Here is a 13,045-nt window from a genome sequence, read left to right on the forward strand (position 1 = left end):
TCGGGTCCGCTCGGCTGTCAGCGGAGGCCCAAAGGGGCAAGCCCAGGCTGGATGGGGGGTGGGGGTGGGGCTCCCGGGGGGGGGGGCCGCCCAGAGTCCTGGCCAGAATCCCCTGGCCGCAGTGGGGGGTGGGGGCCCGGGGCGGTGCTCGCGGTCTGCACCCCCCTGAGACCCTGAGGCGCCCCCTCCCTCCCTCCCTCCCTCTTCCAGGGGCTCTGCGAGCTCTGCAGTTGAGGCCTTGGTCTGAGGCAGGAGTCCTGAGGTCACAGAGCAGAGGAGGCGCGGCCGCGTGCCAGTCGGTTGTCCAGGCGAGGTGGGTGCACCCCGCGTGGGGCCGGGGGCTCGCCCATCCCACCCCAGAGGGGACCCCTCGGCCCCCCAACCCCCACGCGGCCCCGCTCTCAGGCCTGGGAGCTCGGGTCTGGGTGGGCTGGGCCTCCCCTGAGGAGCCACCCCTCTTCTGTCTTCAAGGTCTGGCGACCATCATGTCCCTGGGTGAGAGCAGTATGTTCTGCAAGCTGAAGGAGGAGCCAAGAGAGGTCCCGCTGCCATGGGATGCACCGCTGCCAGAGCCTGAGGACAGGGAGGTGGAGGAGGTGGAGTTGAAGAAGGAGGAGTTGGAGGAGGAGAAGGTGGAGGAGGAGGAGGTGGAAGAAGTGCATTTGGAGGTGGAGGTTGAGGTGGAGGAGGTGGAGGAGTTGGAGTTGAAGAAGGAGGAGTTGGAGTTGAAGAAGGAGGAGTTGGAGGAGGAGGAGGAGGAGGAGGAGGAGGTGGAGGTGGAGTTGGAGGTGGAGGTTGAGGTGGAGGAGGTGGAGGAGTTGGAGTTGAAGAAGGAGGAGTTGGAGTTGAAGAAGGAGGAGTTGGAGGAGGAGAAGGTGGAGGAGGAGGAGGTGAAGAAGTGCATTTGGAGGTGGAGGTTGAGGTGGAGGAGCTGGAGGTTGAGGTTGAGGAGGTGGAATCCCAGGAAGAGGAGCTGGAGGAGGAGGAGGAGGAGGTGGAGTTGGAGGTGGAGTTGGAGGTGGAGGAGGTGGACTTCGGAGGAAGAGGAGGAGTTGGAGGAGGAGGAGGTGGAGTTGGAGGAGGAGAAAGCAGAGGAGGAGGAGGGGGGGTACCCATCTCCCTCCTCCTCCTCCTCCTCCCCTTCCTCCCCGTCCTCCTCCTGCTCTGTCCTCATTCTGGTCCCCCTGGAGGAGGGGTCTGCTGCTGCCGGGTCCCCGAGTCCTCCCCAGAGCCCTCGGAGCTCCTGCCCCTCCCCCAGTGCCATGGCAGGCGCTTCGGGGAGCCAGTCCCACCCGGGCTCCAGCAGCCCCGATGAGGAGGGGTCGAGCACCTGGGGGGCCCCGGCAGGGCCCAGGCCTCCTCCCAGATGCGCTCCGCGTGAAAGTGGCCGGCCTGGTGCTGCTGCTTCTGCTCCTCACAGTATCGCACCAATCAGCCGACCCACACGGGCGGAGATGCTGGCGGCGGTTAGCCAAGATGACCAGGACCGCTTCCCCGTGATCTTCCGCCGAGCCTGCGAGTATCTGCAGCTGGTCTTTGGAGTCGACGTGAAGGAAGTGGACCCCCGCGAGCACTCCTACGTCCTGGTCAGCATCCTGGGCCTCAGCTGCGATGGGACGCCGAGTGGTAGGCACGGCATGCCCAAGACCAGCCTCCTGGTGCTGGTCCTGTGGGTGATCCTCCTGGAGGAGGACCGTGCCCCTGAGGAGGCGGTGTGGGAAGCGCTGGGGGTCATTGGGGGTGTATGCCGGCAGGGAGCACGTATTCTATGGGGAGCCCAGGGAGCTGCTGACCGAAGTCTGGGTGCAGGAAGGGTACCTGGAGTACCGGCAGGTGCCCGGCAGCGAGCCCGCACGCTACGAGTTCCTGTGGGGTCCCAGGGCGCACGCAGAAACCAGCGCCGTGCAAGTGCTGCAGCACATCCTCGCGGTCAACAGCAGGCAGCCCGGGTCTCCGTGTCTGTCCGAAGAGGCTGTGAGCCATGAGGAAGAGCGGGCCTGAGCCCGAGGGGCAGCCGGGCCCGTTCCCACCTGGGGTCGAGCAGCCTCTCCTGCGGGGCACGAAGCCAGGCCACTTCTCCCCCGCGAGTGCGAGCAGAGCGGGCGCTGGGCGTTGTGAGTAGTGGAGGGCCAGGGCGGCTTGGGGGAAAGCGGGGCCAAGCGCACGTTTGGGTGGGTTCTTGTTCTCTGTCTACGTGGCCTCGGAAATCGATCTTTGTTTCCTCGAGGAAGTTTTCAGATGTTGTTCCTTGTCATAGAAGGTTTCGTGAGCTTCGGCTCAGTGTGGGAGTGGCACCCACGCCACAGGTGTTCAAGAGCCAGAGTTTTGCCGTTGGTGCAACGAGCTGGGAACCCTTCCGTCCTCGTTCGGGATCCAGAAGGGAATCGCGGTGCCTGGGCTGGGCACAGACAGGGATGTCTTGCAAACGTGAAGACCTTGGCAGTAAACGGATGGCTTCAGGACACGGAGCAATAAAAGATGTTCGTTCTTGCCTCTTGTCCCTTGTCATCTGTCATTCTGGACAAGGGACATAGAGATGTGTGCCTGCCTTTGCTTGGGTCTCCAAGAAAGGAGGAGACACTCGATCTGAGCAGAGATCCCCAGCTCACTGGGACGTTTGTGGCCGGACATTCGCTGAGCTCTGCTCACTCTCGGAAGGGCCCTGTGTTGGCAGTGAGGACACTAGGAGAGGCAGGACACGTCCCACCCATAGGTGACTATCTAGCAGCTGCGGTCCCCATGGGAAGGCAGGGAAAGGTCCCCTAAGAGGAGCAGAAGAAATGAAAGAAGGCTGAGGCGGCGGGGCTCCAGGGGGAGCCCTACAATGGAGACATCCTGAGCCAGGCTGGCTTGGTGTCTCTGGTCAGTGTGATGCCTTCTGCGCAGCTGAACACAATGAAACTGGATGTTGACAGTGGCCAGGCCCACAGATGGTGTCCCTTAGGGGTGTGAGCAAAATCTCAAATAGATAATTGCTCTGAGAAGTTCCTTTTGGATCATGGACAAACCAAAGAAATCTCCTCCTGGGTCAGGAAGTGAAAGTGTCCTGCACTCTTGTCCCGGTGTAGTTGAGCACAGTGCACGGACTAGGTGTTTTCTACCCATCATCTGCAAGGATTTCTGGAGAAATGCAATAATATTCCTTTAAAGTCGAGCCCAGAAGGCTCTAGACGGACACTGTTGTTCCTGGCCATAGAAAACCAGAACCAAGTGCATTATAAAGATGTTTTCATTTGATTATCTTGAGTGTCCTTAGACAGCTGCAAGCCAGGTCTAGGTTTTGGTGTGGGAGAAATGAATGAAAGTTGTGGTTTGGATGGAAGAGCATGTGGAAGGAGGGAGGAAGTTGGTCTTTGATTCAAATTCTAGCAGCTTTGTGCTGTATTCAGCTGGGACGACTCCCCCACGCCTACATTCCACACATATTCACATATATCCCCTATTCAGAAAATGGACTGTGGGGACCCTGGGCGGCTCAGTCGGTTAAGCATCTGATGACAGCTCAGAGCCCGGAGCCTGCTTCAGTTTCTGTGTCTCCTTCCTCTCCGGCCCTCCCCTGCTCGTGCTCTGTCCCTCTCTCTCAAAAATAGATAAAACATGTTTTAAAAATTAAAAAAAGAAAATGGACTGAGTTTTATTTATGAAGCACCCTCTTTGGCTTATTAGCTGTTCCATGTTCTGTTGAGCTGCATATTCTCTAGCATGACCTGGAAAACAAAAAGTATCCCAGAGGAGAGAGTAGAAGGGTCTGGTATCAAAACAACGTTAGAAACAACTGCCATTCATCACAGTTCCGATATGTGCCCGGCACAGTGCGAGGTGCTTTCCATACATCACATACATCCCTGCAGTCCTGCAAGATGGGGCTTATGAAACCCACTTACTTCACAGATGAAGAACCTGAGTCCCACAGGGCTTGGTCGTTTTCCCAGGATCACACGGCTAGTAAGTGACAGGGCAGAAACCGGACCCCTGGTCTGAATTCATGGAGAGCTCACAACTGTTCCCACCCACCCCAGCCTGTGGCCGACCGTCTGACTCCTACGTTTCTCTTCTCGCTCCCATAGTGTTTCCCAGGTGACATAAAGTAGGACCCCGAGGCCCAGGTAGTAAAAACAGGCCTAAGGAAGAAAGGTGACAAGAAGAATCAAACACAACTTGGGGATTTTCCGAGTCTTGTCCAGAGCAGACTCTGTTAGGTGCCGCCGTTTCTTTCCAGTCCCAACACTTTCCCCCATGACAGCCCCTGGTCTTCCCACATGTGCCCTCCTGTCCAACTCTGGAACCTGGCCTGCTGGCCAGCTCATCACCACCGCCTCCTCTCCTGGCTGCACAAGGGCTTCATGCCCTCCCATGACACAGAGCATGCCTCCTCCCTGCCCAGGTTCCCTGGCTCTCCTGGAGCTTACCCTCCAACCCCTCTGACAGCTAAAGCCCTTTTGATGGGAAGCAGGACTTGGACTGTGACCTTAAGACATCTGTTCATCCCTCCCCAGGGAGTCTTCCATACCCTCTCTGTTTTCCCAATGGGCTGTGAGGAATGTCTCATTGCACTTATAACCTACAGGGACTTGGGGATTAACCCCGATGTTACACAGCGGATATTTGAAGCCACCCCGGTGTTTGCAGTAGGACTTCAATGATTTTCTTATTTGAAGCTGGGAACGGAACACATATTCAGATGAAGGAGCTTATTGAGGTGGTCAGATAGTAATGCTCCATCACAAGTGGTAGATGAGCAAACATCCACTGAAGTCAAATTCCTAAAATCCCTGGAATGCTCCTGGGTGGTAAAAAATGGTTCCTCGGTGGACATATTAGGCCAAATTGAACCAGAAAGAAAGACCCATCCTCCCACTGCCTCTTGTCTGGTACCTGCCCCATGGAAAAGCCCTGGCGGCCAGTGAGCCTAATGGCACCTGTGCAGGTAAGGCGTTCAGGCAAGTTTAGTCACGTGGAGGGTAGCAGAGACTCACAGGTTCAGACTTTACCCATGTTTCAAAAAGAAGGAGGAAATCCTCGCCTATTGTGATTACAGATGGCAATGCAGGGATTTTCTGCAGGCAATGCAGAAAGGTACTATTGAGTGAAGAAGGTGAACACTTCCTGCTGAGAGGTACAGGATCCTCTTAACATTAGATGTGGTTCTGTATTTGAAAGTATCTGTCATGTGGTAGGCACTTGAAAATTCAAAGAAAACCAAGGCAAATCTGACCTCAGATTACTCCTCCGAGCAATAAAGTCGGTTGTCCTAACAAATTATGACAGTTGCCTTTGGTTGAGCACCTACTGTGTAGCGATATGTGGGAGAAATTTCAATGCTCATCCATACCTTGTCTTTGCTTTCCTTCCTGGACACAGGGGACCCTGCATTTCCAGTCCACTTGTAGTTGGGAAGGGTCATGTGATGACCTTTGCCACGGAGACGTGAGCAGAAGCATCGTTCGTCACATCCAGGCATCTCAGAGCCAGTATGTCAGTATGTCAGTATGTCAGCTCCTTGCTGTCTCCCTTGATTCACCATGGCCACCCCATGTTGAGATAGGGGAGCCACAAGATGAAAGCAACCTGGCTCTCCAGGGTCTAGGAAAAGCGGAGGGCCCCTGCCAAACTGTATCAGAATTTACGTGCACCAGCATGCACTTTTGTTGTGCTAGCCCTTCAAGTGTCAGGGTTTGTCTGTTGCATCAGTTAGCAGTTACTTTGACATGGCTGCTTTTCTGTTGTTAGACTTACATGGAAATTTCAAGTACAAAGGTAGTAGTGCATATCTTCCTGCTTCCAAAAAACTAAAAATACAGGTAAGTCACAATGTTCCCTTTTCAAAGATCTTCCACAGTTCAGCCTTCTCCTCAGAAGTCCCCACGACTAACAATCTAGTGTGTGTTATTTAAAGGTGACTACGGTTTTCAATAGTATGCTGTCAGAATATATCGTTTTTCTTCAACATAATAGGTAAGAGTGGACATATTGTTCTGCCACTAGCTTTTGTTACTTAATAAAATGGACGCAGGATATTCCCGTGACAGCACATACAGATCCACCTCACTTTTGAAACTACTCCCTGGAGTGTTAAAGTATGTATATGCCACAATTAATAACATAAACATTTTTTTTTCCTGGTGGAGATGTAAGTGGTTTTCCATGTGTCCTATGATTAATGAACTGAAAACAACATCTTTGAATACGAATGGCTGGGTAAACATCAGAAAACATTGTTTTCTAATGATATATACATACTGACATAGACATCGGGTTAAAGTGGAAAGGGTGTGGACAGTTTAACATTTTATAAATACGTCTGAAATTTTATTCCAAAAATGCTATACAGATTTGTATTCTCATAAAAATTGCAAATGATTTGAGATTATGCAATACCAACAAGATGTTTCCTCTTTACTTTGAGAAAGAAGGATTTGGCCAGAGTGACCAGGAGCCAGGGGAGGGAACCAGACAGGACACCCTCAGCTAGTGAGGGGCATTGAGAACATCCAGCGGAAAGCGATTGCCACAGTCCATGAGAGAAAAGGAGTACAAAACCAAGTCCAGGGAGCCCCCAGGCAGGCTGGCAGTTGGGGCTCTGAATCTAGAGTCTAGCTTAGGGGCAAAGGGGCCAGAAGGAGAGAAGGTGGGGAGGTAGAGGGACCTGGGACAAAGAACATGAACAGGCTGGGGAAATCTCTGAATCATTATCACTAGCTGGAAGTTTCAGGGTGGTCTGACAGGGCAGGTCTATTGGATGAATGGACCAGCACCATGCCAGACACCCCGCTGCCTTAGAGTCCCCCTACCTCTGTCAGGAAGAGTACACTTGGCTCCCTGCGTCATTCAGGTGAGCGACATCTCTGGATTACTCTAGCCTCGTAGCATTATCTAGTGCATCCTTGCCAGGGTCCTGGGGCTGGAAGCTGTCAGGATGCCTGCTGGAGGCTGGGGACTTTCCCTCTGGGTGCAGTGCAACCCCACATAAAGGGCGGGGCTATGTGAGTGAGGGGTTAGTGAGCCGAGGAATGATGGCTGAGAAGGGCCAGGAACATCCAAGAGCAGTGGAAGGAAGTGTGCAGTGGCAAGGAGGGCGAAATCAGAAGGAGAAAGCCCTGGGACTAATCATCTCAGACTCTGCAGATAAAGGGCTGGGCATGGACACACTTGAACGTTGTCCAAATGGTGTCCCTGGCTCGGACTGCCTTCCAGGGCTTCTGAGGCCTTGGCATAGAAGGAGCGGATGTCCTGTGGCCATGATGACTGGCCTGTGTTGCCATCAGATTCTGTCTGGGATACAGGACTGGCCCAAGGTGCAGATGTTTGCAAGGTGGATGGAAAACCTGTAAAGATGGCACTTTTTCTTGTTCAACTGATGAGGAGGTGTGGGCCCCAATGCAGGACAAGGAACATGAATGGGCTGGGGAAACCTTCTGATAGACTATGTTTCCTAGGAAGGAAGCACCATGGACACCCTCAAAAATAATTTCCTATGGGAATTCTGAAGTTCATGAGCCATTGGAGAACTGTAGGTTTCATCTATGGAAGTGGAAGGCTCAGGCAGGGGGCAGGCTCCACATTTTGAGTCAGTGAATGGCACTCTCCAGTAATTTGGTTGATTCACTCATTCATACAGCAAACATTTACTGAACATATGCTGAGAAAGAATATTAAGCAAACAAAGCCAAATAACATGACAAAGCACTTAATTCAGCCTGAGTGGGAGGATGGTGAGAGATGTGATGTAAAAGAGTTTTAGGAACTGTGAGATGGTGGGGAGAGTGTATAATGACCCAGAATTCTGAGGTTTCTCACTTTGCTGGAGCTTTTGCTCTCATCTCAGATTGAGGATGAGAGAGGAAGAGGTAGTGGTGAGTTGATGAGGAAAATATGGAGAATGAAGTCAGTATGAGCCATGTGGGTGGTGAACTTCTGCTGGTTGTCCAGGTGGGTCTATCCAGTGGGTAGTAGGAAACATGGGTCTAACAGGAGAGGAGCTTGGACTGGACATTGTTAGGCTGTGTTAGCAAACACAGTTGGAAACTAAAGTCACATATTAAATTTAGGAAAGATTTTAATGGGAGAAAAGAACCAGAAAATACAATTACAGAAAGTTTTTATAGTATATGTATATATATATATATATATATATACACACACATATATATTCTTGCATTTGTGGCTCACGTACAGTTACACTAATGACCTTTCAATTTCACATCTGCTGTGTTGGATCATTTTTAAGGACTTTACTCTTGATAGCCTTTGGCAAAACTAAGCTTACACTCTGTTTCCTTCAATATCCAGACAGTATCTTTTCAAACCTAGTGTGTGCATTTTAGGCAGTTGGCAGCTCTTCAGTAACAGAAGTTGCTCATTACAAACAGACTAGGGGCCTGGAGGACACCCTTGGAGTCAAGTATCTAGAGGCTAGACCCATGATGGGTCATTTAGTGGACATCAAAATTTTAGATGTAGGACCTCTTATTACAACTGAAGCCTTCCACAGAAATCCACTCCATATACATGAGCAAGGCAGAGAACTCTGGTTGAACTGTTGAAATGAGGACTATAATCCTAAAGTCCTACCTAAGCCTTAAAGAAGTTGACCCTGACACTCAGCCACAGACTCTAGGGTTTGCTGAGCATAGATGTGAAAGCTGTGTGCTACAAGGCCCTTCTTCAGACATGGACTTCCTCATGCTCCTGCATAGACACCTATCTGTGTGGACTCCAATGCGCCCAACGCACTGACTTCTAATTTTGCTGTTGGGTTTTCCAGCACTGCCAAAAGCAAATGGTGCCCTAACCTCTGTGTGTTCAACATACGTTATAATCCCATTTATTTTCCAAACTCCTCATTGCCCATTGCCCCCCCACCTCAATCCAGACACACATAAGCATACATTATCTTTCTACTATTCTCTACTGTCAGAACAGAATTGGCTACCCTCCCTCCAACCCACCATCCCTGTTTTTTCTTTCCAGACCTGCCTTAAATTCTAATTTGAAAAGAGGCTTCTATGAGTGCCTAGGTGGCTCAGTAGTGAAGCATGTGACTCTTGGTTTTGGCTCAGGTCATGATCTCACAGTTTTGTGAGTTTGAGCCCCACATTGGGTTCTGCACTGATGGCATGGAGCCTGCTTGGGATTCTCTGTCTCCCTCTCTCTGTGCCCCTCCCCCCACTTATATTGTGTCTGTCTCTCTCAAAATAAATAAACTTCAAAAAATAATTTAAAAAAAAGAAATAAAAGAGGCTCCTACTTGTGCTTTACCTGCTAGCTCTCAGCCCCAAGAAACATTATGGGCCTTCTTTACCTTCTTACCCATGTTTCCTTCTTTTAAAAGTATCCTCAGATCAAGTTCAAGCACCTTCAACAAGAGTATGGAGCTTGGCTCATTTTATTTACATCTATTGCCTCTGCTTCCCCAGAACATTGCAAAGACATTTTGTTTACTTCTATGAGAGGAGTGTTTAGTCTCCAAATTTAACTGTAGATGTGACTATTCTTTCAGTTCAATCAAACTTTGTTTCTTATATTTTGAAGCTCTGCTTTTAGGTGTATACACACTTAGGATTGTTATGTCTTCTTGGCGAATTGACCCTTTTATCATTATGTGATGTTCCTTTTTGTAAATGTTTATTGATTTATTTTTGAGAGAGAGAGAGACAGAGTGTGAGCGGTGGAGAGGCAGAGAGAGAGGGAGACATGGAACCTGAAGCAGGCTCCAGGCTCTGAGCTTCAGCACAGAGCTCGACGCAGGGCTCGAATTCACACACCGTGAGATCATGACCTGAGCCAAAGTCAGATACTTAACCAACTGAGCCACCCAGGCGCCCCTGTGATGTTCCTTTTTGTCCATGGTACATTTCCTTCTTATAAAGTCAACTTTTTCTGATATTAATATAGTCACTCTAGATTCCTATATTTCTTATTTTTAAATTTTCAAAGAGTAAAATTAGTTTTTTCTTTTGGTGTTCAGCTAAAAGTGATGTATAGATTTATGTAGCCACAACCATAACACAAAATTGTTTCCTCATGCTCCTTCCAAAAAAAAAAAAAAAACTCTCATATGCTATTTATTTATAATCATACTTTTCCCCAAAACCTAACCTTGGTAACCACTCATCTGTTTTCTATCACTGTAGTTTTGTCTTTTTAAAAATGTTATAGATATGGAAGAACAGAACATGTAATTTATTAAGACTGGTTTCTTTCACTCAGGAAATTGCATTTGAGGTTCATTCAAGTTGTTGTGTGTATCAATAGTTCATTACTTTTTTGTTGTTGAGTAGTACACAATTGTATGGATACACCACAGTTTGTTTATCCATTCACCCATAGAAGGACATTTAAATAAATATGAACAGATTTTGGCAAATATGAATAGAGCTATTATAAACATTCATGAATAGGTTTTTGTGTGAACATGAGTTTTTATTTCTTCCAAGAGTGGCATTTCTGAGTCATGTAGGGTCTGTATGTTTAGAAGAAATTACCAAATCATTTTCCACAGAGGCTGTACCATTTTACATTCTGACCAGTAATATATGAGATTTCAAGTTGTTCTTTATCCTTGCTAACATTTAGTAATGTCAGTAATTTGTTTTTAAATTTTAGCCACTCTCTTTTTTTCTTTTTTTTTAATTTAAATTTTAGTTTGTTAACATACAGTGCAATATTGCTTCCAGGAGTAGAATTCAGTGATTCATCACTTACATACAATTCCCAGTGCTCATCACAAGTGCCTTTCTTAATACCCATCACCCATCTAGCACATCTCAAATGTGTGTTGTGTTACCTCATCTTGATTTTAATTTGCATTTCTCTTTATTAGTGTAGAACAATTTCCATGTGCATATTTGCCATCCATATGCCCACTTTGGTGAAGTGTCTATCAAGATTGTTTGCCCATTTTTTTTTTAATTTTTTTTTTCAACGTTTATTTATTTTTGGGACAGAGAGAGACAGAACATGAACGGGGGAGGGGCAGAGAGAGAGGGAGACACAGAATCGGAACCAGGCTCCAGGCTCTGAGCCATCGGCCCAGAGCCCGACGTGGGGCTCGAACCCACGGACCGCGAGATCGTGACCTGGCTGAAGTCGGACGCTTAACCGACTGCGCCACCCAGGCGCCCCTGTTTGCCCATTTTTAAAATTGGGTCATTTGTTTCCCAATTTTTGAGTTTTGAAAAACTTTTATGTATTCTGGATACAAGTCTTTTGTTGAATATATGATTTGCAAATATTTTCTAACAGTCTTTAGCTTGACGTTTTACTCTTTTTTTCTCAGAGCAAAAGTTTTTAATTTTGAGTAAGCCTAAATCCAGGTCATGAGATTTTCTCCTATGTTTTCTTTTAAAATTTTATAATTTTCACCTAATATTTAGATCTGTGATATATTTTATTTTTGTACCATAAAGTGTGAGGTTTAAGTACAGATTCTTTTTTCTTTTGTTTTGTTTCTTTTATTTAATATGGGTGTCTAATTGTTCTGTTACCGTTTATTGAAAAGACCAACATTTCTCAATTGAATTGTCTTACTCCTTTGTAAAAAAAACTCCATTGGTCTTATTTGTGTGGGTCTATTTCTGGACTCCCTAATCAGTTCCACTGATCTATATGTGTATCCTCTATCCAATATCACACCATCTTGATTACTATAGCCTTGTCTTAAAATCAAATAGTGTGATTCTTCCAACTTTATTCTGCTTTTTCATAGTTGTTTTAGCTATTCTAGTTCCTTTGCCTTTCCATAAACTTGTTGAATCAGCTAGTTTATATCCAAAAAAAATATCCTGCTAGAATTTTGATTGGATTGCTTTGAATGTATAGATCAATTTAGTGAGAACTGACATCTTCACTATGTTGAGTCTACCAGTCCATGAACACAGTATGTCTCTGTACTTACTATTTATTTAGGGCTTGATTTCTTTTTATCAACATTTTGTAGTTTTCAGCATACAGACCCTGTGCAAGTCTTATTAGATTTATACCTAAGTATTGCATTTTTCTAGCTATTGGAAATGGTAAGTTTTTAATTTTGGGTTTCCAATTTTTTAATTGTAGCTGTGTGTAAATATAATTAATTTTGTGTATTGATCTTGTATCCTACAACCTTGCTGAACTTGTAGTTTCCTTGTGATAGTCTCTGCGTCCCTCCCAGGCTGTCTGATATGAAAAGGCCCACAGAGTGCCAAGCCAGCAGATGCATTCCAAGCCTTCCTAAGCTGTACCCTCACTAGTAAAGGTGACACAATGCCAAGTGCTTCACCCACTGAAAAGACCAAGAGGCCTACCCACTTAGCCTAAGCCCTTTGGTCCTAAGAAGTAGAGGTTAGAGTCATGATACATTCTTTGTACCAGAAAGGAGACTAAGGGCAGTTGTGTCCAGTACCCACTGTATGCTAAATTCTGAATGGTGCTTAAGAAGGCTTCTAGAAGTTGGGGGAGTCAGGGTCAGTCCTGCCCTTTGACTAAGGCAAGATCCCTGGGGTATTCCACTCCCACCCGTTCTGGACCCACTGCAGCTACAGCTTCCACTCTAGTCAGTTTCCAAGCAAAAGAGTAGAAAGAGAAAAATAGTAAGAGAAAGGAGGAAGGAAGAGTATACCTGATCTCTCGGCTGAATATCAGGACTGCAGAAATAGACCAACAATGCACAAGTATTGGGGAAGGAAATGAATAGTAATCCCTTTGTATGTAAGAGGGAAGCCGATAGTCTGCTGTGGTTATATTTTAAATACAGAAATCTGATTTAATAGTGTTCTGAAGGTGCTGTGAAGGGGAAAGTAAGGATCTTTGAAAATCAGAGACACAACAGGAAAGCCAAACCTGGGCACTCAGTCCAGACCTGGTTCTCTGAAAAGAACACCCTCCCACACCAAGTTGTGGAAAACACTATCGTTGGGGCAATATCAACCTGCAGAGCACCCACCCCTACCTAAGGCCCCATTTGCCTTCTTAGGACTACCTGAAATGCAGCAAGACTTCGGGCATTAATGGATGAGTTTCTCCACACGCCCTACCCACACCATGCTCCTGAAGGCTTCTTCTCTCC

The 13,045-nt window shown here is 47.5% G+C and overlaps 1 protein-coding gene across 1 annotated transcript; it reads left to right on the forward strand.

Annotated features, from left to right (window-relative positions):
- Positions 1-1,121: 1,121 nt before the first annotated feature.
- Positions 1,122-2,491, forward strand: LOC115507233 (melanoma-associated antigen 8-like; the record flags this gene model as incomplete). Its single annotated transcript, XM_030305508.1, has 3 exons — positions 1,122-1,586; positions 1,810-2,114; positions 2,258-2,491. Coding segments are annotated over 2 exons (657 nt in total), but the record flags the coding sequence as incomplete, so codon positions are not given.
- Positions 2,492-13,045: the final 10,554 nt, after the last annotated feature.

Source organism: Lynx canadensis, chromosome X (genome assembly GCF_007474595.2).
Source record: "Lynx canadensis isolate LIC74 chromosome X, mLynCan4.pri.v2, whole genome shotgun sequence".
Taxonomy (NCBI): domain Eukaryota; kingdom Metazoa; phylum Chordata; class Mammalia; order Carnivora; family Felidae; genus Lynx; species Lynx canadensis.